The sequence below is a fragment of the Ornithorhynchus anatinus genome, chromosome 18 (genome assembly GCF_004115215.2).
Source record: "Ornithorhynchus anatinus isolate Pmale09 chromosome 18, mOrnAna1.pri.v4, whole genome shotgun sequence".
NCBI lineage: Eukaryota > Metazoa > Chordata > Mammalia > Monotremata > Ornithorhynchidae > Ornithorhynchus > Ornithorhynchus anatinus.
The window spans coordinates 12,509,780-12,535,876 of NC_041745.1; the positions used below are offsets into that span (position 1 = coordinate 12,509,780).

The following is a 26,097-nucleotide window of genomic DNA, read 5'->3' on the forward strand; positions in this document are numbered from 1 at the left end:
CTTCTGAAATTACATCTCCTAAAGGGGACCTTCCGCAATTGGCTTCTAATCCTCCCAAACTGCCTCTCCGGCATTTCAGCACTTACAATATCCCACAGAAATTGGGTGCTTAACTTTACATTCTATTACTTAAGCATCAACTCGGGCAAATAACCCTCTTCCCTCCTGTCTGCAAGTTCCACGATTATCCTGGATAAGGGAACCGCCTTGAGGATCGGGATTGTGCCTACGACATCTGATGTGCTCTCCCAAGCGCTTAGTAGACCCCCTTGCACAAGTCCGGTGGGGTGCTTAGCACAGAGCCAAGACCCCGGTATTGCTTTCTACCTCTTTCAGAAGTGGTTCTGTATCAGGATTTGAGGTTTCTGTGGTGGTTGAAGAACTGTCATCATCAGCCAACGGGTCTTTCGATTCGTCCTCCTGAGGTTTTCCCTTTACTCTCTTCTCCTTTTCCTTCTCCTCCTGTTTCTTCTGGACTCTGCCCTTGCGTGGAAGTGGTTTCCCTTTCCCTGCGGAGCAAAAAGCGATTCCAGATGGTGAGCAGCCTTATTTCAGGACCGGAGAGATATGGCAGTCCCCTCTAGCCAAAGTCTTCCAAAGGACCTGTAGAGTTTTGGTCCAGAAACTACCCACCCACCTAGGACATTTCCCATTTTTCTGAAGGGTGGAGCTGCTTTAAAAAAAAAAAAAAAAAAAAAAAAAAAAAAACTTAGCTGGGGAATACAGAACATCGACTTCGGGATGAGATCTTGGCCGTAGGAGAATTAGGATTTGCTAGGCCCTTCCCTAAGAGACCTGTGTAGATTGTGTTCTTAAACCTATTTTAAAACAGGAAACGTTCCACACATAAAGTCAAAACTGCATACCATTCAGCCTGAACCCGATAAACGACTAAAAGGCTTTTACTGGAGGTTTCCGTGAACCGCCTTAACGGCTTCAAGTGAAGGCTTGCTGATATCCAGTAAACGCCAAGATTCGGTTGGGACGTCCGCCGATACCTAACTCCACGTGCCCAAACCAGAGCTCCTTATCTTTCCGCCCAAACCCTGTTCTCCCTGTGACTTTCCCATCACTAGAGCCGATGCCATCATCCCCCTGCCTCCCAAGCCTGTAACTCTGGCATTATCCCCGACTCGCCTCCCACATATTCAGTCTGTCACTCAATCCTGCCGGTTCGACCTTCTCATCGCAAAGACCAGCCCCTTCCTCTCCAACCAGACTCCTACATGCTGATCCAAGCGCTTATCCTCTCCCACCTTGGTTGCTCGGTCAGCCTCCTCGCTGACCTCCCTGCCTCCTGTCTCTCCGCTCTCCAGTCCACACTTCACTCTGCTGCCCAGATCCTTTCTTCTACAGAGCCAATTCGGGCCACGCCTCCCCACTCCTCAAGCCCCTCCGGCGGTCGCCCTGCATCGACCAGAAACGCATCACTATGGGCTTTAAAGCACTCTCACCTTGCCCCCTCCTACCTCACCTCGCTGCTCTACTATAACCCAGCCTGCACACTTGGCTCCTCTAATTCCAACCTCCTCCCTGTACCTCGATCTTGTCTACCCTGCCAGCAAACTCTCGTCCACGTCCTGCCTCTGGCCAGGAGTACCCTCCCCTCTTCATATCTGACAGACTATCGCTCTCTCCCCCCTCAAAACCTTATTAAAAGCTCATCTCCTCCAAGAGGCCTTCCCTGGCTAAGCTTTCATCTCCCCTCCTCCCATTCCCGTCTCTGTCGCCCTTGCGTTTAGATTTGCGCTCTTTATTCACCCCTCCCTCGGCCCCACAGCGCTCGCGTATATGTCCCTATTTTTTTTTTTTGCATTATTGAGACTGCAAGCTTACTGTGGGCAGGGAATGCCTACCGACTCTGTTATACTGCATTCTCTCAAGCGCTAGATACAGCGCTCTGCACGCAGTCAACGCTCGAGGACCAAGGCGCTCGGAATGGTGTGTATTTTTCCCAATGTTCTGCACAAATAAAATGCTGAATGGGCACAGTCCCAGACCGTTTCCTTGGGTAGTATTTACAAATCCCGGTATTCTACGTGGCTCCACCTCAGGACTTGGAATTTACGCTCTCCAGTAAAGTCCGGCTGCGGCAACTAGCCGATACGCTAGAGAAAAGGTAATGTTAAGTACAACTAGGCCTCGAAACGCTCTACGTCCTCGGCTGAGCCGTTAGCCCAATCTGTCAGAACTCACTGCTCCCAGGGTAAATAACTTTAGGCAGAAAATGCTGGAATAGTAGGTGGTAAAGCGACACAGAAACCACGGATAACTGGCGTATACGTGGGTTGTCCCCGACGGAACCGGAGCCTCTATCTTTCCCACGAGCAACACTAGTGCCAGGATAGGTGCTTGGCCCTACTCCCATCTCATTTCTCGTTTTAGTCACCGAACCGGCCAGGATTCACACCTCGGGCGCCGGCCTCTTTCTCTCCATCCATACGGCCACCACGCCGGTCCAAGGACTTGCCATTTCCCAACTCTACCATTCCATCAGCCTCCTCGCAGGCCACCGGGCCCCTTCCGCCCACCGCCAGCCCAGCCGCCCGGATCGATTTTGCGCACTCCTCCTCGGGTCTCAAACCCTCTAACCGTTGTCTATTCCTCTCCTCGTTCAGCAGCAACTCCAGACCATCGGTTTTACGGCACTCCGTCGGCTCGCCCCGCTCCCGATGCTCACTCCTCCGCGTCGCCATCTCAGCTCGCACGCTTCACCCCTCTCAACCCAACCTCTTCGGCGTGCCACATTCTCGACTCTCTCACCGCGACCTCTTGCTCACACCCTCCACTCTGCATCTGACAGTCCGCTACACTCCCGACGGTCGAAGCCCAAGACGCCCTCGTCTGCTTCTCCTAGTGGATAAGAGCACGGGCCTGGGAGTCTCAGAGGGACCTGGGTTCTAATCCCGGGCCGGCCATGTGTCTGCTGTGTGATTCTGGACCAGTCACTTCACTTCCCTGGGCCTCAGTCCCCTCAACTGGAAAATGGGGATTGAGACTCTGAGCTCCATATGGGACAGGCGCTGTGTCCACCCGATTTGCTGGTGTCCTCCCCGGCGCTTAGTACAGTGCTCGGCATATAGTGAGCGCATAACAAACCCCTCACCCACGTGGGGCTCACGGTCTAGGTAGGAGGGAGAACAGGAGAACTGAGGCATAGATGGAGAAGCAGCGTGGCTCAGTGGAAAGAGCCCGGGCTTTGGAGTCGGAGGTCATGAGTTCGAATCCCGGCTCTGCCACTCGTCGGCTGTGTGACGGGGGGCGAGTCACTTCGCTTCTCTGTGCCTCAGTTCCCTCATCTGGAAAATGAGGATGAAGACTGTGAGCCCCACGTGGGACGACCCGATTCCCCTGGGTCTACCCCAGCGCTTCGAACAGTGCTCGGCACACAGTAAGCGCTTAACAGATACCGACGTTATTATTATCAGATAAGTGAGGTGGCTCGCCCACGGTCCCACAGCAGGCTTTCGGCAGATCCGGGATTAGAACCCAGGTCCTCTGACTCCCAGGCCCACGTTCTTTCCGTTAGACCACGTGGCTTCAGGTTCCTTCTTGGGTGTCAGGAGCCCTGGAGAGCGTAGGATGACGACACCCTTCTCTGGCACTGCGGCGTCTTAATGCCATAAACCCAGAAGACCCACCCCCCCCCCCCCAACTCCCTCTGGGGGCCCGGCTTACGCTCCTCCCACCCACTCCCTCCGGGGCCCTGCCGACGGGTTCGGTATCAGAAGATGCTGCCGGTGCCCTCGCTGGATAATAATAATGGTACTGGCTAAGCGCTTTATTACGCGCCGGGCTCTGTACCAAGCACCGGGGCGGATACAAGCAAATCGGGCGGGCCACAGCCCCCGTCTCACGCGGGGCTCACGGTTTCCGTCCCCACCTTTCCGGATGAGGGAACTGAGGCGCAGAGAAGTGACCTGCCCAAGGTCACACAGCGGGCAAGTGGTGGAGCGGGGATTAGAATCCGCCGTCTTCTGACTCCCAGGCCCGTGCTCTACCCGCTACGCCGTGCCGCTTCTACGTCACTGGGAGCAGCTGATCCTCCTCTTGACAGTCAGGAGGGAGAAGGGGAGAAGGCTGCCGACTTGCCAAAAGGATGCTGCAGCCTCCACCTCGGAGCTTTATTCCTGGTGCCAGCCTTACGGGCACTGACGACTTGAGCACGACGTTCATTTTAAGGATCCCCTGCCCGGAAGGTACAATCCCAGCCATCTCCGCTGCAGGGTTCGGGGGAGACGGTCTCGCCGGGGCAACCGAAAAGGGCAGACACCCCTTCCGCCCCGGCCGCCGATTAAACGCCGAGGCCAGAGAAGCTCAGGGCAGGAAAAAGGGCTTCCGGCTCCGCGGCTTAGCCTGGAGTCTCCCCCTGCCTTAAAGGAACTTAAACTCTTAATGGTTCACTTTAAACTCCATACCGTCTTTCCTCCATCTCATCTTCGCAACCTTCCCGCTACCTGACCGCACGCCGTCAGGCCCCGTCGGCACGCAACTACGCAAGCTTCTCTCGTTTACCTCCCAGATTTCTGCGGCGCATCCCGCTGTTCCTCCTCGATAGCAGAGAATCCACAGTATGGCGGCCGCCCTCATCCCCGTCTCACCAAATCCTGCTCAAACTCCCACAGCGTCTCCATTGGTTTCCTTTCCCTCTTCCACTTTGACAACTGCTCGAGTCACCCGAGATACAGAACGGGGCAACTCGCTCCCCTCCTCCCATCCACGGATTCTCTTAAAAACTTCTCCCTGAGGTTGAACACCAGACCTCGGCCTTCAGAGGTGGCTACCAGCTGTCCCTCTCTTCAACTCCTCCTCAGCTTCCGCTCTTCCCAACGCGTTCTCCTGCTTCGAAGTCCTTCGCAAGAGCCCTCGACTTCAGGAAGTCCGACCCGCTGAATCCGCCCACCTTCCCAGTTCCGTCGAGCCCTCCCGTACAATTCTGGAGACACCCGAGTGTTCCAGAATTGGATCCTTCTGCCTAAAACCCTCAGTCTGCCCTTCCCCCGCGGGGCTCTTGCCGACTTTAGGACCTCCAGGCCGAAGAACGGGCAGTCCGCGCTTAACGCTCTACATTACTTGGGCTGGAAGTTGGGATTTCCCGCCTTCCTCTCCCCGCCCCCCCCCCCCGGCCTTGACCAGCCCCCCGCCCGCTCCCGCTACCTCTCGCGGCTTCAGAGACAGAGGCGATCGCCCCGAACGCCGCCGTGCCGGCTTCCTAAATTCCACCCGGTCACGGCTCGGGATTACCTTTGTTTTTGGACACCGGAGACGGGGGTTGCTCTGTAAACACTTCGAGGGCTGGGGGCTCGGGGTGATGATAGTCTTTGTCCATGGCCTCCTTAATGCGGTTGAAATCCGAGTCCTCAGAGTTGTGCCGGGCACCGACGGGGCATTCGTGGTGGGCCTGGCTCCCGGGCGCTGAGGGGGCCGAAGAATGTTCCACCTGGGCCTCTTGGAGCAGAGGCCCCGGGTGCGGAGCCTGGACGTGTTCCGGCGGGACCGGAGCGTGCGCTTGACTCTGCTTGGCTCCTTTGGATCTTCTGCCGGCTGGGTGGCTCTGGGGGGCCGGGCTGGGGTCCGGGCCCTGGGCCCCGGCTCTGCCGGAGGACGCCTGAGAGGAGACCCTGCCGGCGGCGCCGGCGTTGGCTCTGGACCTGGCGGGTTCCGCCTCGGCCGAGCTCCTGCCGCCGTGCGGGTGCGTTGCCGGGTTGCACTGCCGGTGGCCTCCCGGCGCGGATCGGCCCGAGGAGACTCCCGCCCCGCAGATCCCTCGCCCGGAGCCGGGGCTGGGCTCGGATCCCGGGGGGTTCAAGCTGAAAGCGACACAGATGCCGACTCAGTGCTCCCGCTTCACTCGCTGCAGGTGCCAGAGTCGAATCGCTTCACGAACACGACGCAGGCAGGCCTAACTTTTAAAAAGACCCCCGCTCTCCGCGAAGCAGCGGGGCCTGGCGGAAGGAGCGAGGGCCCGGGAGGCGGAGGACCCGGGTTCTAATCCCGGCTCTGCCACTTGCCTGTTGCGTGACCTTGGGCAAGTCGCTTCTCTTCTCTGTGCCCGTTTCCTAACCTATAAAACGGACTGTTGTTATATTGTACTCTCCCAGCGCAGCGCTCTGCGCACAGTAAGCGCTCGATAAATACGAACAAAATGGGGATTCAATCCTACGCCCTCCTGCTTAGACTGTGATCCCCATGCGGGGCAGGGACCGTGTCCACCCTGATTAACGCATCCCTACCCCAGGGTTTTGGTTCCCAGTGAGCGCTTTATACCGTAACCGTTTACCATCGATTACTGGCAAACTCCCCTCCGATACTAGCCCCATTTGAAGTGGGGATCTTTCTGTCTGAGCGTTTGCAAATTCTGAGTTAAATACGCGATACTATCCTGCGCGTCCGCATTACCACAGCGGAGCCCTTCGGAGGACACTTCTTCCGCACGTTCCCCTACTCTGAAAACACAAATGAGGGGACTGCCCTGCTACCTCCTTGCGGTTTACTTAACGTTTCCTAGGAGGAAAACCAAAATGAAAACGCGTATCTTCCTCAAGGAAAGCCTCGGATGGCCACAAGGCTGTATATACTTACTTTGTGTCGGATGAAATACCAACGATTCTCCTGAGATCAAACGGTCTCCCCACGTCGAAAGGAGGGTTTGCCGCCTCGTAGGACAGGCGCCTCCGAAATGGCTCCCAAATTCCTTGAGCCTCCAAATACGCAGAGCCGATCACCAAGAGAAACAGCACGCTGTCAGGGACGCAAGTGAGAAAATCATCATTTGTCTGCGGGGCGTTGGAACTGACCACTTAAATCACTTAAAAGGCATTTTTTTCTTGATTGCAAGCCAGTCTACTGGTACTTTAAAAGAAAAAGTCAAATGTCCATGTAGCGGGGTTTTTTTTTGGGGGGGGGGGGGGCAGGGAAAGGGGGACGATCTGGAGTAGAAAATACAAAGCTTAAAGGATAAAAGGATAAAGAAGCCACTCATAATATTAGAGGTGATGAAGCAATTCTTCCTGCTTGAGATTCTTCTTCTTTTCATTCCTTCAATAGTATTTATTGAGCGCTTACTATGTGCAGAGCACCGTACTGAGCGCTCGGAACGAACAAGTCGGCAACAGATAGACACGGTCCCTGCCGTCCGACGGGCTCACGGTCTGATCGGGGGAGACGGACGGACGAGAACGGCGGCGATAAACAGAGTCGAGGGGAAGAACATCTCGTAAAAACCGACGGCGACTAAATAGAATCGAGGCGATGTATAATTCATTAACAAAATAAATAGGGTAACGGAAACATACGCAGTCGAGCGGACGAGTACGGTGCCGAGGGGAGGGGAAGGGAGAGCGGGAGGAGCGGAGGGAAAGGGAGGGGAACAGGGCTTAGCTGAGGGGAGGTGAAGGGGGGCGGTAGAGGGAGTAGAGGGAGAAGAGGAGCTCAGCCTGGGAAGGCCTCTCGGAGGAGGTGAGTCTTAAGTAGGGTTTTGAAGAGGGGAAGAGAATGAGCCTGGCGGAGGTGAGGAGGGAGGGCGTTCCGGGACCGCGGGGGGGACGCGGCCCGGGGGTCGACGGCGGGACGGGCGAGGCCGAGGGCCGGCGAGGAGGCGGGCGGCGGAGGCGCGGAGCGTGCGGGGCGGGCGGGGGAAAGAGAGGAGGGAGGAGAGGTGGGAAGGGGCGAGGCGACGGAGAGCCTCGAAGCCTAGAGTGAGGAGTTTCTGTTCGGAGCGGAGGTCGGCAGGCGACCACTGGAGGTTTTTAAGAAGGGGAGTGACGTGCCCGGAGCGTTTCTGCGGGAAGACGAGCCGGGGGGCGGAGTGAAGAATAGACTGGAGCGGGGCGAGAGAGGAGGAAGGGAGATGGTGATCTCTTTCAAGGAGATGGTGTTTTTCCCTCCTCATAAGCTTTTCAGCACAGCTCGGTGGAGGGAACACGGGTCTGGGAATCAGCGAAGCTGGGTTCTAATCCCGGCTCCGCCGGCTGGCTGCTGTGCGACCTCGGGCAAATCACTTAACTTCTCTGTGCCTCGGTTTCCTAAACTGTAAAATGGGAACTCTCCCTCCTGCTCAGAGTTCCATGTGAGACAGGGACCGTGTCTGACCTGATGAACGTGTAGCTACCCCAGCAACTAGGAGAGCTCGAGACACAAGCCTAGCACGTTCCCCTCCCGCCCCCGCTGCAGTGAGGCGCTTGGGTGCGTGGATATCCACTCTGTGCCTCAGTGATCTCATCTGTAAAATGGGGGTTACGACCGTGAGCCCCACGTGGGACAAACTAACCTTGCGTCTGCCCCACTGCTTAGAAGAGCGCTTGGCACGTAGCAAACGCTTAACAAATACCATCATCACCACTCGTGTTCGTAATCTTCCTTTTATTTATTCATATTAGTGTCGGTCCCCCACCTCTAGACTGGAAGCTCCTTACGGGCAGGCAGTGTGTTTACCGGCTCTGCGGTGCTGCAGAGGTCTCCCAGGCGTTTAACCCAGGGCTCTGCACCCAGTAAGCGCTCGACATCTCCTTCATTCGATCTTATTTATCGAGCACTTAAGTGCAGAGCGCTGTTCTAAGCGCTTGGAAGAGGGCGCTGCAAAAATAAACAGACGCGGTCCCCGTCCACAGCGAGCTTACAGTCTGAAAGGGGGGAGATCGACATCAACACAAATAAATAAACGACAGATACGGGGGCTGTGGGGTTGGGGGGGGGGGGGGAATAAAGGGAGCAAGGCAGGGTGACGCAGAAGGGAGCAGGAGGAGAGGAAAGGCTACGGGGAGGAGATGTGCCTTCGATAAAAGGCTTCGAAACGGGGGAGAGTAACTGTCTTTTGGATCGAGGAGGGAAGGTGTTTCAGGGCAGAGGCAGGACCGCGGGCCGGGGGTCGGCGGTGAGACAGGTGAGACCGAGGCACAGGGAGAAAGTTAGCACTAGTGGAGGAGAGTACGGAGGTAGGAGGGGGCAAGGTGGTGGACTGCTTTAAAGCCAACGGCGAAGAGCTTTCGTCTGACGCGGAGGCGGGGATGGGCGACCGCTGGGGTGTTTTGAGAAGCGGGGTGACGCGTCCTGGAGGTTTTCGTGGAAAAATGATCCGACCAGCAGAGTGAAGTACGGACTGGCGACCGGGTCCCCTCTGCACGAGCCAGAGAAGGTTTCAGAAGAACCCGATAATGATTACTTTTGGATGTGCTGAAGCAGCATGGCGTGGTGGAGAGAGCACGGGCCCGGGAGGCAGGCGGTCATGGGTTCTAATCCCGGCCCCTCCACTGGTCTAGGAGGCCTTGGGTAAGTCACTTCCCTTCCTCTGGGCCTCAGTTACCTCAGCTGTAAAATGGGGATTGAGACTGCGAGCCCCACGTGGGACAGGGACCATGTCCGACTCCACAGCGTGGCTCAGCGGAACGAGCCCCGGGTTCGGGAGTCAGAGGTCGCTGGTTGGAATCCCCGCTCTGCCACTTGTCAGCTGTGCGACTGTGGGCAGGTCACTTAACCTCTCTGAACCTCAGTTCCCTCATCTGTAAAATGGGGGGTAAGGACTGTGAGCCTCACTGGGACAACCTGACTCCCCTGCATCTCCCCCAGCGCTCAGAACGGTGCTCTGCGCACAGTAAGCGCTTAACAGATACCGACATTATCATTTGCTTGGATCCACCCCGGCGCTCAGAACGGTGCCTGGCGCAGAGGGAGCACTTGGACACCACCGTTACTCCTACCGTCGTTACTACTAAGAGTACGAAACATACCTCATCATCCCTGAGATGATTATGTACAACGCCAACTCCCAGTTGGGTCTGGGCAGGGCTTCCGCACAGGTCGCTAACATATGATACGGAAGGGAAGCGTTCAGAACGAAGAGGAATTCGGAGCCGCCTGCTGTGATGAACTTGAGTTCGCGGATGACTCTGGAGGCAGTGAAGTCCGGTGTAAACCTGGAAGCCCGAAACAAACACCAGTACAGAAAGGGAAACTCCCCGGGTCTTTTCGCAAGGAAGCGATCGGACTCCTCGAAACAAAATGTAATGGAAAGCTGGGTGGGTTCGAAAAAGGGCAGACATCGTTAAGGCCCGGAACGATGTCGGCGAGGTGAAATCTGGAGCAGAGATAACGCTCGGCCGCCGACGGGTCCGTCGATGCAGCTGGCTGTCGGTCCCAATTCGGAAACTAGAATTCGGAAGCGAGACGGGCGATCCACGACTCTTACAGACCGAGGTGTCTTCCCGAGGATCCCGAAAGCCGTTCGCTAGATTCTGCACAGATTCTGGATGCTAATCTCAATTTTTTCTAGGACTTGAAGAGAGAGAGGAAGCGCCCGACGTTCAGCTCGGACGAAGGTGGTGAAACGGTACTGACCATCAGGGAAAGGGGTTGGAGACATGCAACCTCGGGGAGGCGAATGCACCCAAATTACTTACAAGATGACAATCTCTTTTGAGGCACTGGCATCTAGGGCAAATTCTTGACAGTTGGCCACTTTAAATCCATATCCTTCGCAGGTGTATCCACTGATTTCAATAGACTTGACGGTTACTGGAAGCTGCCCAACGTTCTCCACTTTAAACGTTCTTTTCAAGGTGAAATTTGGCTCTCTCAATTTTAGTTCTAAACATTTAGATAGAGTATTAGGACGACGGCTCAGACCCCAGGCCTCACCCCCCCGTAACTGAACCCTTTACTTATCCCCTAGACTAGAAGCCCCTTGTGGGCAGGGAACGCGTCTACGTGCCTCCGTCGTACGGTACTCTCCCACACGCTTAGCATGACGCTCCGCACGTGGTAAGCGCCCAATAAATACCAATTTACTGAACCACGAAGGCTACTGACGCTGCTTCTGCGTCTCGGGGCGTTGGGAAGATCTAGGTTTTCTCAAGCTGGCCTTGGGGACTCTGACACAGACCTAGGGAGGGAAGCCACCTTTCAACTAGAGAGGTCGACGGGGGTTCGGAGCACGGGACATCCATCTCTTTAGAATCTTTCCCAAACTTACAGAGATGAGAACGGAATATTGAGGCCGCCTGACGAACCGTCGCGTAGGGCGGAACCCAGTAGGGACCGACTTGGAGTCGAGCCAGCCAAGTCTCCCCCCCAGTACTCACTGTCTGAACAATCCTTCAATAACGCTTCCGTGATCTTGAACCGCAGAGGGCTTCCCGGCCCCGGGGGCTTGCCGGCTACCCTCAGGCTCTCGGTCGCTCCTTGCCCCTGCACCATGAGGACATCCATCACGGTCAAGTTATTTCTAGGCAAAAAACGAGACATTCCATCAACTCAGATGCCGTCCCCCGCCCCGTTCCGCTTTTCACAAATATCGGAGCTGAGCCGCACGTGTCGGGAAGGAGAAAACAGATGCACAGAAGTCAAAGGAGCAAATTCAGGCTTTATACGCTCTCATCTGGACTATATGAATTTAATGTGCAGAGGTCCCGGGGGGATTAGGAAGATCCTGATTGGTTTCAAATGCAACATACATAAAGGGAACTGAGTCGACCCAAATGGTAGAAATAATGAATGCCTTATTCATTCATTCCATCGTATTTACTGAGCGCTTACTCTGTGCGGAGCACTGTACTGAGCGCTTGGAAAGTACAGTTCGGCAACAGACAGAGCAATCCCTACCCGTAAACGGGCTCACAGTCTAGAAGGGGGAGACAGGCAAGGAAACAGAAGAAGTAGACAGCGGAGTGTATGATTAACAAAGGCTTTAACTAACTGTTAAAAAGAAAAAAGTGAATCTGTGACCTGCTTCCTAATCTGCAGGTCTGAACAGATTTAGTGACTCCTCGCGCATCACCCTCTGCTTACACTGTGGGTCAAATCGGCACAGACGTACCTGATGATGATTAGGGAAGAAACGGTCTTGTTGAGAAGTGGAGTAAACTTTACTTTGACAGCCTTCTTTTCCCCCGGTTTTAAAACCACACGCAAAACTGAGTGTCGAGAGAGACTTGGCGAAAATCCAGGTGTACTCTGCAGTGGTTGAATTTGGGGGGGGGGGGGGGGAGAGAAAATGAGAAAAATCACTTTGGCGAAAGCAGGGTGAAATGGCAAAGGCTTCAACAGTGTTTTGTAGGGGAAAAAATCATTTCTAGTTTACCTTTGTGCGCTTAAGGTTAATCAAACGTTTAAATGGCTATCGGGACATGCTGATGTTCCCCCAAGAGAGGCAACTTTATAATGTTTGGAATCTGAATGCCACACCGAAAGCACTCCTGATTCCCTGCGGTAATCGGGGAGACACACCGTATTCATTCAATAGTATTTATTTATTCATTCAATGGTATTTATTGAGCGCTTACTATGTGCAGAGCACTGTACTAAGCGCTTGGAATGTACAAATCGGTAACAGATAGAGACGGTCCCCGCCCTTCGACGGGCGCACGGTCTAATGGGGGGAGACGGACGAGAACGATAGCAATCTGAACCACCTGTCCGCAACTTTTCACAACACTTAGGGATTCACTTCGGCTCTTTACTCCGAAGACTGTGAGACTTGTGGTGAGAAAAGTATGTATTAAGCGCTTTCTGGGTGCACGGCACTCTACCGAGCACCGGGAGAAAACACACAGGCGGAAGTTACGGTCCCCGTCCCTCCGCCGTGTGCCTCCGGGCAGGTCGTCTCACTTCTCCGTGCCTCCGTTATCTCATCTGCAAAATGGGGACTAAGACCGTGAGCCCCACGTGGGACGGGACCGTGTCCATCCCGATCAGCTATCATCCACCCCGGTGCTTAATACGGTGCCGGTACATAGTCAGCGGTTAACGAATACCATTTAGGGGGGAAAACCCCCCTCAAAACCCAACTTTTAGTTGGTGCCCGGCTAGAAATATCTTCTCTAGAGCATTTAGTATTTGGAGTCTTTTGCTCATATTTAAGCACATTTTCGATTTTAAACCATATAAAGGAGACGCAGCGAACCTGACGCAGTACGGTTTCTTCTACACCGTCGGGCTGAAGAAGGCAACGAGCAACTAGGACACAGTTGGGACAACACGCTTCCTCAAACTCGTGAGAATTATGACAGCAATAACCACGGTGGCCCTCGTTAAGCACTCACTATGTGCTAAGCGTTGTACTAAGTGCCAGGCACCGTACTAAGCCCTGGGGTGGAAGCAAGCAAATGGGGCTGAATACAGACCCTGTCCCCCGTGGGGCTCAAAGACTCGATCCCCACTTTACAGAAAAGGGACCGGAGACGGAGAGGAGTGAGGTGACCTGCCCGTGGCCGACCCGTGCTCTATCCACTGGGCCACGCTGCTTCCCCCGGAGGAAATGGTTTTAGGATGACCCAGCCTCAGACAGCAGCTTATCTCGAGGACACGACTGCAGGGAGCAGACGCAGACAGACCGGCACGGCCCGCTGCCGTCGGGGATCAGAAGAGGGAGCTTCGAGAGGACAGAGAGAGAGGGGGAAAACAGGAGAGAGCCCCAGGCACCGCGAGCACCGAGACGACACGGAGAAGGAAGTCCGTCGATTCACGTCACGCGGGTGGGCTCTCCCTGTGGGCCTTTTCGTCCATACGCACCCCTAGAGGGTGAGCTTCGGGGACGCCGCCTTCAAATATAAGGGCAATGAAACAGATCCAGATCTTCCCAGCGGCCTGCGTGCCTTCTTAATGGTATTTGCTAGGCGCTTACTATGCGTCGGGCCCCGTACTAAGCGCCGGGGTGGTGACAAACCAATCAGGTTGGACACAGTCCGTGTCCCCCAGGGGGCCCAGGGTCTTAATCGCCATCTTACAGGTGACCAAACAGACTCAGAGAAGTGACTCGCCCTCAGAGTGACCTGGAAATTCTGGCCCGCTAAAAGCCACGGGGCCAGTTGTTGATTCCCTTTACCCCTACACCGTCGGGCTAACAAGCCGCGGGTTCTCAGCTGCCGCTGAAAAAGATCGGCGGGGTAGAGATGCCCGGGCCTGGGCTGGTTAAGTCATTTTAGACCTGTCGTCAAACGACGGTGCTGGGCTGCATCTGCAAAGCGATCCATAATCATTAGCGGGCCGTGGTCTGTGTCCCTCGAGAGCTCATCTCTAAGAGTTCGTGAAGCCTCCAAGTAGACAGAATTACTTATATTGCTACGCTTTCCTCTCCACGGCCGGCCACTGCCACAGGAGAGTCGATCCGTCTGGCACGGCTTCTCCGTCACGGCCCTTTCCGTCACTGACGCTTCGTGCTCGGCTGGGTGGCGGCGGATCGATCGCTTAATAACTCTCCTTCGAGTATCCTCCCAGTCGCCGACGCTCGACCCCCTCCCGTTCTTTTTTGGGGGGGGCCCGTTGTTGACCCGAGAGCAACGCTCTGCTCATCTGGGTCCGGTCTCGAGCCGACGCGCTCGACTCGGTCCCGACTCCTCCCCAGCTTGGGCCCGTCTCCCGTCTTGCCCTCGGCTGCTACGGTGCAGGTGTCTGTCTCCTAGACCGTAAGGCCGGCGTGAGCGCGGATTGTCTCTCTCTACTGCTGAACTGCCCTTTCCAGGCACTTCCTTCCCTATAGAGGAGAAAAATCTCAAAAAGGAAGCACCGACTTGCCCGGAGAGTCCCAAGGAAGGGCTGGTTTTTGGGAAGTGGGGGAAGATGGGCACACGTGGAGGGGAGGAGGTTGAGTACCTGGTGAGTGGCGTGTTTTTTTGTTTTCCCTAAAATCGGCCAGACCTGAGGGATTGCGACTGTCTGCCCTCACCAGACTCCCCCCGAACTCATCGGCCGGACAAGCGGAGGTTTCCACGGCGTTCACCTAACCTGACACATAGCTATAAATTTTTTATTTACGTTTACGGAGGTGTCCCCCTGTGCGCTGTAGGTTCGTTGTGGACAGGGAACATGTCTACGCACTTTCACTGTAACCTTCCAAACGCTCAGCTCGGCTGCTTGATTAATTCAATCCAATTTATTGCGCGCTCACTCTGTGCAGAGCGCTGCACTGAGTGTTTGGAAAGTACAGTTAGGCGACAAACAGGGATAATCCCTATCCAACGGCCCGACCATCCCGCGGTTCCCCGTTCTCAGGGCACACTCGAAACATTTCCAGTTACTGACGCTTCCCGTCCGACGACGTGCTCTGGGCCCATCTTTCTTTAAACTTAACCCGCTCTGAAATTTCCACAGACACGTACCGATACCTAGCCGGTGCTATGCAAAGCTAAGGGGCCTCCTGAATATTTCCGCTGGCATTCGATCGTACGATGAGCTTTCCGTAATAAAGCGAAGAAGATGACTTACGACTTACACGGTTTCGGGAGACTTGAAATTCTAGTGTTTTCATATCCAGATTCGCCATCTTACTCAAGTTAAACCTAAAAATGGAGAGAGAATTGGTTTTCAAACATGACACGGAAATAGAGGCTCCTGGTTTTCAGATAAAATATTCAGAGTTGAGAGGAAACACTGGAGCTGTAACTGCCCAAAGAAAAATGAGGAAAATTGAGCCTGTGAGCTTTAGCTGATGAAAGGTTAAAAGTCTGGAGGGTGGGGGGGAAAGCTCCAGGCTCTGCTGAAGCCAGTGCCTGGATCAGTCCGGGATAAGGCCACGTGGGCCACGTTTTGGTAACCATCCGCTAAAAGATCCAAAGGGAAGCCAACAGCTGATGAGAAATAAAGGCAGGCGAAGGGATGCATCTGGAAACCGCCGAGAGAGAAAATGTGAAAATGAGCAGGCTGGCGGGGTGAGGAGGAAAACGGATGCCAGGAGGGGAAGGAGAGGAGGACTCAAAAACTGCTGCTTCCCCATCCACGGCAGGAGTAACGGCATTTATTAACTGCTGGCGGAACACTGTACTAAGCACTGGGAAAGGGCATTACTAGAAGATGAGAGTGAACTGGGCATTCTTGGCAGAGGTGAATAAAAATGTCGACGTCCGGGGAATGAAGTTTAGCCACGCCTGCCCTTGGGAGGAGGGGTGAGAGTGGGAAGTGCCCAACATGACGTTGGCCTGCAGGAAGACACTGCAGGAAGTAATAGCGAAAAAATTAAAAAAAAAGACAACCCTGTAGTTTTTGAGGGACATCTACCTGTCTGCTACTTGCCCACTTGTTTCATTTTGTTGCCTGTCTTCCCCCTTCTAGACTGTGAGCCTGTTGCTGGGTAGGGATTGTCTCTATCTGTTGCCCAACTGTACTTTCCAAGCGCTTAGTACAGTGCTCTGCATACAGTAAGTGCTCAATAAACACATATGAATGAATGGATGAATTTGGTGAGTGATTAGCAGAACTGCTTTTCTTTTTTTTCCTCTTTTACGTCCCGTTGCTTCGGGTTGGAGTCCTGAAATCTGGGATTGGGGGTCCACCCTCTGACCGAAACAGTGTGGCCCAGCGGAAAGACCATGAGCGTCAAGCGACCTGGATTCTAATCCCAGCCCCACCACCTGTCTACCGTGTGACCTCAGACCAGTCACTTAACGTCTCCGTGCCTCAGTTCCCTCATCTGCTAAATGAGGATTAAGACTGTGAGCTAATTAACTCGTATCTACCTCTAGGCTCAGAACAGTGGACGGTTCCAAACTCCAGACCGTAAACTCGCTGTGGCCAGGGAATGGGTCTGCTTACTGTTCTTCTGTGCTCTGCACACGCTAAGCGCTCAATAAATACAAGTGAGTTGAACAGACAGTGCTCGACACATAGTGAGCGCTTAACAGGTACCATAATTACTATTAATAATAGAGTTAAAATCCACAGCTTTGCCACAGAGGAGGTGGATCTTTACGTCGGACAAGAACCCAAGTTTTATCTTTTACAGCAACTAGGTTGCTGGCCCAGAGGAACCGTCTCACGTCTTGAATTCGAATCCAGAATACTTACTCATCAGAATGCGTAGCCGGCAGCCGTCACGACATTCCGCGTCCGCACCGAGGGGCTTGGTTGGGCCCGTCTTCAGGGTTCCCCCTCGCTCCGCTTTCCCCTCCTCAGACCATAAGCTGCCGCGCTCGGCCACCTCGGCCCTGGACTGCCTCCCTCCCACAGCTCCATCTCGTCTGACTACTCGGTGGCTTTTTCAGCTGCCCTGTCCGCCCGGTCTTGGACGGCAGCCTCGGCTCTCTTCCTACGGTCACGCTAACGCCTCGGACGGGATATTCCGGCACACGGAGCCGAGGCCTTGCTCGGCCGCTCTCAGATATTTGTCTCTCACACTCGACTTGTCCAGCTTTCCCTGCCCTAAGAGTATGAGCCCCGAGGAAGAAATTAAAAAATGGCATTTGTTAAGCGCTTCCTCTGTGCTAATCACTGTATACTATACACTGGAGTAGATACGAGATAATCACCTGGTCCGACAAGCGTGGGAAATCGAGGCTGGGGAGGAAACAAGCAAGTCTCTAATCCCCATTGTAAAGATGAGGAAACTGTCAGAGAAAAGTGACTTGCTCAAGGACGCGTGGCAAGGATGTGAGAGTCGGGATCAGAATCCAGCTCATCCAGGTCCTCTGACTTCCAGGCTCTTGCCGCTTTCTAGACTGTACACTATAATCGCGGACAGGAAACGCGTCCACCAACTCTGCTGAACTACACTCTCCAGAGAGAGCTCAGTAAAGTGCTCTGCACATAGTAGGCAGCGTGGCCTAGTCGATAAAGCACAGGCCTGGGAGCCAGAGGGCCTGGGTTCTAATCCCGGCTCCACCACTTGCCCGCTGTGAGACCTGGCGCTGGGCAGGTCACTCGACTTCTCTGGGTCTCAGTTTCCTCAACCGCAAAATGGGGATTCAATACCTGTTCTCCCTCCTCCTTGACCGTGAGCCCCATGTTCCACGGGAACTGGGTCCTGACCTGATTACCTTGTACTTGCCCCAGCATTTAGAAGAGTGCTTGACACATAGCGGGCGCTAAAATACCAGTGAAAAAGCGCCGAATAAATACGACTGATTGATTCGGTGAGATTTGGGAACTTTGGTGATCAAACTATTATCCATTGAGTTGGTTTTATATTTTCACGGCAGAAGTACCTTCTCAATCTGGTCCAAGTGGAAGAGGTCAAAAACCTGAAGAGAACCTGAGAGAAGCAGCGTGGCTCAGTGGAAGGAGCTTGGGAGTCAGAGGTCATGAGTTCGAATCCCGGCTCTGCCACTTGTCAGCTGTGGGACTGTGGGCAAGTTACTTAACTTCTCTGTGCCTCAGTGACCTCATCTGGAAAATGGGGATTACCTGTGAGCCTCACGTGGGACAACTTCATTACCCTGTATCTACCCCAGCGCTTAGAACAGTGCTTGGCACATAGTAAGCGCTTAACAAATACCAACATCATCATCATCATTAATTATTATTATTCCATCCCTCTCCTTGGGATCCACTAGCCTCACCTTTCAAGCGGAGTGACTCGCTAAACCCGCAATCCAAGGAAACCCTTGTCAGTCGACGCTCATTAGGTGGTTTCCACAGAAAATCGATCTATCGCATTTATCGAGCGCTGCCTGCGTGCGGAGTACTGTATTAAGCGCTTGGGGGGAGAGGGTAGACACATTCGCTCCCAACAAGGAGCTTACAGTCTAGGGGAAATATTTAGAGGACAAACACGTTACAGTTGTCCAAACACACCATTCAAGTCACTGTACGTTCAGACCACGATCTGGCCCTCGTATTTAAAATCTGCAAAAATCCCAGTTTGGGCCCTACCAGCTAGGGGTGAACTTCAAGGTTAATCTGTGCCGATTTAGACGACAGATGAGACTTTCCTTTTTAGGCCAAGAGGTGAAAAAAAGAAAAAAAGAATTGGTCACTCTGAACAAATGCTTACCGCTCCAGCAGTCTGTGTACAAAGGCAGAAGGGTTGGAATACAGAGCCAGAGGAACGAACTGAACGTGGACGGGAACGTCGGCCGGATTTTCTAAAACCACTTCGTCTTCCTGGCAGAAAAGAGGAACCAAATCACCCGGGGTGTATCCGGGGGTTGAAGACCCGCCCGGGGCGACTGTGCGACGGTTACGTTTCGCCGATGCCGATACTCACTGAAGAACTGTTGGTGTTGGTGAGGGGGAAATTCAAGAGGCGGGGGGAACTCAGGAGAGACGGCCACAACAGCTCGGCTGTGATTTTCGACACAACGTTTTTCTGCAGATCCGTGTCCACTTCAAACACGGCGCTGGACCTAGAAAGAGGCCCAAGTGAAAGACAGCGCTTGTTTCCGGGAAGATCTGCGTCCCCGCAGCCCGGCCCATCCATCCGAATCCTCTTTTCCAACTCTAAACAGCATCTACCGCTGGAAGGAGTAGTGCAGCATTTTAAATGTGCAACTGAAGCATTTTAATCCGCAGAGTTGTTTCAGGGACACCCGGGGTAATAAATCATGATGATAATCCCTAACGACAAGAATAGTAAATGCTCGCTAAGCCTGTCCCAAGAACCGTCCTAAATGCTGGTGTGGACACAAAGTAATAAAATTGGATACAGCCCCTGTTCATCATGGAGGGAGGGAGAACATAGTGTTTATCCCCATCATCCAGCTGGGAAAACTTGCCCGAGGTCACACAGCAGGAAACTGGAACAACGGGGACTAGAACACAAGTCTCCCTCCCGCCCCGTGCGGCTCTTTCCGCTAAACGCCACAGCCTAGGGGAAAGGGCACGGGTCTGACCGCCAGGGGACCTGAGTTCTAATTCCGCCTCGGCTAGCCGACGACTTGGGGCAAACCACCGCTTCCCTGTGCCTCACTTCCCTCATCTGTAAAATGTATCTGATCTCCTTCAGACCGGGAGCCCCGGGTTGGACTGGGGACTGTGCCTGAGCCGACTGCCTGGCAACCGCGCCCCAGCATTCTGTTCAGCGCTTAGCACCTAGTTTGCACCTCTGTCTCCCAGGCAGCCTAAGCCATTCCAGGTTTTAGCAACGGTGGTGAGAGAAGCAAGCTCACAGAAGTGGAAGTCCAGCTTAAACAGTACATGTCACTCAAATTCCAGCTCCGCAGTGTGAATCTGGACAAATCACATAACCCCCGTTTCTTCACTTGTAAAACAGGAATGGAAAAGATGGAATGGAAAGCCTGGGTGGGACAGGGCCTGGGACACCCTTGCATTCACCCCAGCAGGTAGCACAGACTATTTGCTTAATGACGGCATTATTACTAGTGTTGATAAACAGAGCTGACGACCGAAGATTAAAAAGTTCTTGCTGGATGATAAAATTTGGTATAGGATCATTTGCGCCTGAAAGTAATTTCCCCTTTAGTTTCAGACTACGCTGGCATAATTTATCTGTTCCATCAATGAGGAGGGAGAAGGACAGAGAAGGTGCACACCAGAATTTCAGTCCTTCCCTCAAACAGCAAAGCGGCACGGCCTAGCGGAAAGAGCACGGGTCCGGGAGTCGGAGGACCTGGCTTCTAATCCCAGCTGCGCCACGGACCTTGCTTCTCTGTGCCTCCGTTCCCTCATCTGCAAAATGGGGATTCACTACCTGCTCTCCCTCCTACTCAGACTGTGGGCCCTATCTATGTGGGACCTTAGCAATTTTATCTACCCCAGAGCAGAGTACGGTGCTTGGCGCACAGTAAGTGCTTAACAAAGACCACAATTATTACTATTATTACAGTTTGAATCCGCGTTTCTCCACGGCCCGAAGGCAAAGTCTATTTCTACAGCTAATTTCAACAAGATTCCGGGGTGGTGGGGAGGACTCGTTTGGCAGAGAATTTTTTTTTTTTTTTGAAAGGTGATGTGGTGAGCAGAACTGGAGAAAGAGTACATCAGATGCCATTCAGTTCACAAGGAAGAGCAGCCCAGAAGAAGATCTAGTCCACGTTACTTGGAAGTTTCGGTGTGGCCAGGGAAATGCCTTTGGCTACACTGTTACGAAACACGGGGATCAAATCCGGCAGGTGACCTCCAGGAGCCGGAATTAAGGAGGGAGAAAATGCTCACCTATGACCCGCGTTCTCTTTTACTGATTTCCATCCCCGGAATAGATTTTCATGCAAGTCCCAGTCAGAGTCCCACGTATCTTCTTGCATCGCTCGGCCGGGCTGTGTTTTAGATTCGGCTAAAACAAAGCCAGAGACAGTTTTACTTGGACACGGTATACGGGCCAAGACAGGCAGAGGCAACTGTGCCTTTAAAAAGTGGGGAACAGGCTAACGCCCGTCTTTTTTTAGGTCCCCGATGCTATGAAAAGCCAAGGTGACTTACATCTGGACAGAAAAGGCAGTCCTACGTAGCAGTGATCCCCACACTGTAAGCTAGGATCAAAATAAATATTTGCCACCTGGAAAAACATGAGAAAATCAAGTGAGACCTCAACAGAACTCGAGAAAGCCAATGAAATCTTAACTCGGGGGAATCATATAAATACAGCCAAAGAAATTCCGATCCTTACAAAATTTGAAACTCTCAAACCTTAGATTTTTTCCCTGGCTCTAAATCTTCCTTATTGCTCCTCAACTGCTTGTGGTAAAACCGCACATCATCTGATAAGGAGCGGATATGTTGTATTTTCACCTTTTGGGAGAAGGAACTCATTATATTTAAACTCTGATGAACGACTTTCCCCTGAAGAAAAGAAACAGAACGAGAGGATTTGTTGTTTGTCACCAATAGACTTGACAGGTAAAGGGGATTTCCCCGCAAAATAAAATCTCGGGGGCAAGTTAGGGCAAAGCGCCGAAGCTTTCTACTGACTATTCATCCCCCCCCGCCCCAGCTCCACACCACTTATGTACATATCTGTTATTTACTCATTACATATTATTTATGACATATCTGCCTCCCCCTCTAGGCGGTAAAATCGTTTTGGGCAGGGAATGTGCGTTACACTGTACGCTCCTAAGCGCTGAGTACAGTGCTCTGCCCCAGTAAGCGCTCGATAAATACGACTGATCGACTTCAAAGACGTTTCCCTGCAACCTGCCGAGCTGAATTAACTCGGTACAGCACCATTATTCTTGAGTTTGGATTTCACGATCATCTTTAAATCGGCCGCGTGCGACTCTGAGTCGGTCAATGACTACCTATCGCCACAGCCCCACACAGCAAGGTGAACCCGAACAGGGTATTTCCGAACAAAAGGGAACCCGAAACTAAACTAAACCCAGGGTTTCAGAGGCGATAAGCTTGCGGCAAACTGAAAAACCGGCCGATGATTTCTGCAGCGACAACAAATCCGGCCAATGATAAAACCACGGCAAAATGACGCGACGGCTCGTGCCAACATCAACGGAGGAGAGCTCGGCGGGGCAAACCTGGCCCGAATCGTCTCCAGACCTGTAAGCTTGCTGTGGGCAGGGAACTGGTCTCTCAACTCTGCATGCGGGAGAGGAACAGTGACCTCATTTATCTTCTCGGCCTAGTGACTGCTTAGAAAGCTAAACAATCTCCGGTACCCGCCGCTGCCTAATTCCTAATAATGATAGAGGTATTTATTAAGCACTTAACTACGGGCCAGGCACTGCCCTAGACACTGGGACTGATACAAAATAATCGGGTTGGGCAAAGTCCCTGCCCCTCACAGGGCTCACAGTCCCCACCCCCGTTTTCCAGATGAGGTAACTGAGCCCCCGAGCAGTGACGCGACTTGCCCGCGGTCACAGAGCAGACAAGCGGCGGAGCCGGGATTAGGACCCAGTGGCTTCCGACTCCCGGGCCCCTACCCTAGAAAACGAGCCACGGCGAGAGCAGCCGCGAGACGCCCCGATTTCACCAGCGGGAAGGGCCGTGAATCGTACGGGACTCTTTTCTGGTTCAGAGCCCGGAAGGTGTCACCAGCTGGGGCGTGCGACGTGGGAAGACCTGCTTCTGCTGGGCAGGAGGGAGATTTCCGCCACGGCCGGTACGGAGAGCGTAAGACGGAAGACCTAAAAGGTCCCCGGTTCGACCCCGGGTTTCGGCAGGTGGGACCTTCTATCAAGCGCTCAGTACACATCGTAGACGCTCAATAAATACTCTCGAATGAAGGAGGAACTGCGCTCTTTTACGGGGCGGGAACCAAGACGTAGCCTCTTTCTGGCAGACGCCTGTCAGTTCCACTCCAGTGCCCTGCACCCTTTGACGGCCTTATTGCAGCCCTCAAGCGACGGAGAGGACCGAGTAGTTCATAAGAGAAGATACAGAGCCGAAAAGGAGGCAGGAGCCAATCCATCCATCTCCCGACAGGCCTTTCGATTCCCTTCGCTCGAAGGTGATCGTTTCGGATTAAAACTGAATTTGGAAGTCACAAGGCCTTGCTCTACTACGACGGCGCTTCCGGATGTTTCTCTGACTACCATTCTCTAGACCGTCAGCTCTCTGTGAGCAGTAAAATGTCTGCTGTTAATAATAACGACGTTGGTATTAGTTACGCGCTTACTATGTGCAGAGCACTGTCCTAAGCGCTGGGGTATATACGGGGTGATCAGGTTGTCCCACGGGACTCTCCCAGGCGCTCAGTACAGCGCTTCGCGCGTGATAAGCGCTCGATAAATACAACCGAAAGGGAGACTTCCCATTAGCGTGGAGGGGGCAAACTCTGAAGGTGCACAAAACGGGGAATGCAAGGAAACAGAAAGAGAGACTAAGAGATAGATATATTCCAAGGCAGCATCTTACCGGGAAAGATGGAGGGAGGGCGATGAGACTGGGAGAGCACGTCAACGAGCCTACCGCGATCACGGCTTTCACGGGAATGGTTAAGATCTGTCGGGAAAACAGAAGTTTTGGGTAAAATACTCCCAAGTGTGCGGGATGTTCGCTGTTCCACAGAAGGCAAAAAAGAGAAAAGAAAAAACGTCTAAAGAGCCACCGGTACAGATGCTGAAATATGTTACCATCGAGTCATTAACAGCCCAGCTCTCCCCGCCTCATTAAAAAGCAGCCAGATCTTTACAGGCAGAAACAAGCGCACCACAAGCAGCTAAATCGCACATCCCCGCCCGCGAATTAACCGTGCGGTGCTTACCAGCCAAGACAAATAAGGCTGAAATGGCTTTTCACTATACACTGAGGTGTTTTTCCCCCCCCCCCCCCCCCCCCCCCCCATGAAGGTGAGGAGAAAAGAAAGGGAGGGGAAATGGTACAGAATACAAAGTTTCAGAGAGTGTTGCTCCCGTCATCCCAAACTCTACTTTCCTCAAATGTATACCTTAGTCACTTCTTTCCCCCAAATGTAAAATGGTGGTCTTTGGCTGCTTAAAATTCCGTCACTCACTCAACTGTAATCGCAGAGCAATCTAGTACTCACTAAAAGCCACCTTCTGCACAAAGTTTTCCTGGATTAATTTCTCCCAGTCCTGGGAGCGGTATCACTACGGTTTCCCGGTACTTTTGGCCATGTCTTTATAAAATAAGCTACTTTAGGCTTAAGGAATTAGCCCATGTGGCCGAGAACAGCAGCCTGGCATAGTGGATAGAGAGAAGGCCTGGGAGTCAGAAGGTCACGGGTTCTAATTAATCCTGGCCCTGCCACTTGTCAGCTGTGTGTCTTTGGGCAAGCCACTTAACCTCTCTGTGCCGCAGTTACCTCATCTGTAAAATGGGGATTAAGACTGTGAGCCCCACGTGGGACAAACCTGAATACCTTTTATCTACCACAGCGCTTAGAACAGTGCTCGGCGCACAGTCAGCGCTCAACAAATACCAGCATTAGACCGTGAGCCCGTCAGACGGCAGGGACCGTCTCTATCCGTTGCCGACTTGTTCATTCCAAGCGCTCAGTACAGTGCTCTGCACATAGTAAGCGCTCAATAAATACTACTGAATGAATATTATTATTATTACTAACAGGGAACGCGTCCAACCTGATTAGGTTGTATCCTCCCTAACACTTAGTACAGAGAAACAGCGCGGCTCAGTGGAAAGAGCCCGGGCTTGGGAGTCGGAGCTCATGGGTTCGAATCCCGGCTCCGCCACTTGTCGGCTGTGTGACTGTGGGCAAGTCACTTCACTTCCTCTGTGCCTCAGCTCCCTCATCTGAAAAATGGGGATTAACTGTGACCCTCACGTGGGACAACTGATGAGCCTGTATCTACCCCAGCGCTGAGAACAGCGCTCTGCACATAGTAAGCGCTTAACAGATACCAACATCATTATTATTATTATTATTACAGTGCTTGGCACAGAGTAAGTGCTTAACAAAAACCAGTTATTACAATTATTATCAGACCTTCACCACTGCAAGCTCTTTATTTTTTGGGGGGGGGGACGGGGGGGGGGAAGGGGGGACGGTGCAGTTAAGAGTCAAGATGAGAGATTTCTGGTCGGCCCCGTGACAGCTGGTGTGTCAAACTGGGCTTGTGCCATTCATCGGCATTCAGGTTTAACGCCGCGACCACAGCGAAGGCCCTGAAGCTTGCCGCCTTCAAATCTCCACATCCCCGCTCCCAGAGGGAAGGGGGCGGAAAATCGGGAGGACGAAATCCCGAGAGCCGCGACGGGAAGGTGTTGTTTTGATGACCTCTACTTTCTGGTCTGGTTTACTCATGGGCTTGAGACCAAGGTTAAGCCTGAAAATTTGCAACATCCGTTTGCCTGAACCCTGCCAGCTTCGCTCTGCTTGAACGTTAGCATTTTGTTTTTCGGCTTCACGCTGCAGGGTCACTCAAGGTAGGCAAGTATTCGCTTCATCTCTTGTCCTCTCCCACAGCAACTAGGGGTCGGGACACCTCACCAAACGCCTGACGATAACAGGGAAGCCGGCGTGAAACATTACAAGGGCAACCAGAACACCGCAGGCTCCGCGCGTAAGCACGATGCAAAGAATTTTGTCCGAATGTGAGCTTGAGCGCCAAGGGACTTGGCTTTGTCCCTTTCCAAAGACAGACTTGATCTGGAGAGAGGGACCCGATTTAAAACATATTGCCGTGGTGAAAAAACAAAAAACAAAAAAGATCCTTTAACCAATTTGGTCAGCGGTCCACCTCCAGCATTCAAAGCCAAGGCAGATGGAGTTTTCAAGTTACTGGAACTGTTTTATGCAGGCAGCTCTTTACTGCTGACTAGCTTCCCAACGCAGCTCTTTCCCAGTCTGGCTAGGATGGTCGCGAGAAAGCTGCTATACTGGACGTCTTCAAAGATGGGAGAGACTGGTTCTCATTAACTGAAACAAAAAAGACTGATCCTAACATCAGTTCTATTCATTGGAAAAATGAAACCTTACAGCTCGCTTCAGGCAGAGGCCGCATGAAGAGCTAAATACCATCACCGGGCTGTTTTAAAGCCATAAACGGGAATCCGGCAAAA

At 53.1% G+C, this 26,097-nt stretch overlaps 1 protein-coding gene across 4 annotated transcripts in view; it reads right to left on the minus strand.

Annotated features, from left to right (window-relative positions):
* Positions 1-26,097, minus strand: part of TMEM131 (transmembrane protein 131) — a 90,649-nt gene that overhangs the window by 11,644 nt on the left and 52,908 nt on the right. For all 4 annotated transcript variants that reach the window (XM_029083210.2, XM_029083209.2, XM_029083211.2 and 1 more), the window contains 14 exons: positions 23,470-23,556; positions 21,286-21,438; positions 21,079-21,154; positions 20,815-20,932; positions 18,908-19,046; positions 18,695-18,804; positions 15,203-15,269; positions 11,810-11,946; positions 11,076-11,218; positions 10,395-10,581; positions 9,726-9,911; positions 6,583-6,741; positions 5,245-5,810; positions 328-509 (listed from right to left, as the gene is read on the minus strand). In XM_029083210.2, coding sequence (XP_028939043.1) covers positions 328-509; positions 5,245-5,810; positions 6,583-6,741; positions 9,726-9,911; positions 10,395-10,581; positions 11,076-11,218; positions 11,810-11,946; positions 15,203-15,269; positions 18,695-18,804; positions 18,908-19,046; positions 20,815-20,932; positions 21,079-21,154; positions 21,286-21,438; positions 23,470-23,556 — 2,310 coding nt within the window. The remainder of the gene's footprint in view (positions 1-327; positions 510-5,244; positions 5,811-6,582; positions 6,742-9,725; positions 9,912-10,394; positions 10,582-11,075; positions 11,219-11,809; positions 11,947-15,202; positions 15,270-18,694; positions 18,805-18,907; positions 19,047-20,814; positions 20,933-21,078; positions 21,155-21,285; positions 21,439-23,469; positions 23,557-26,097) is intronic.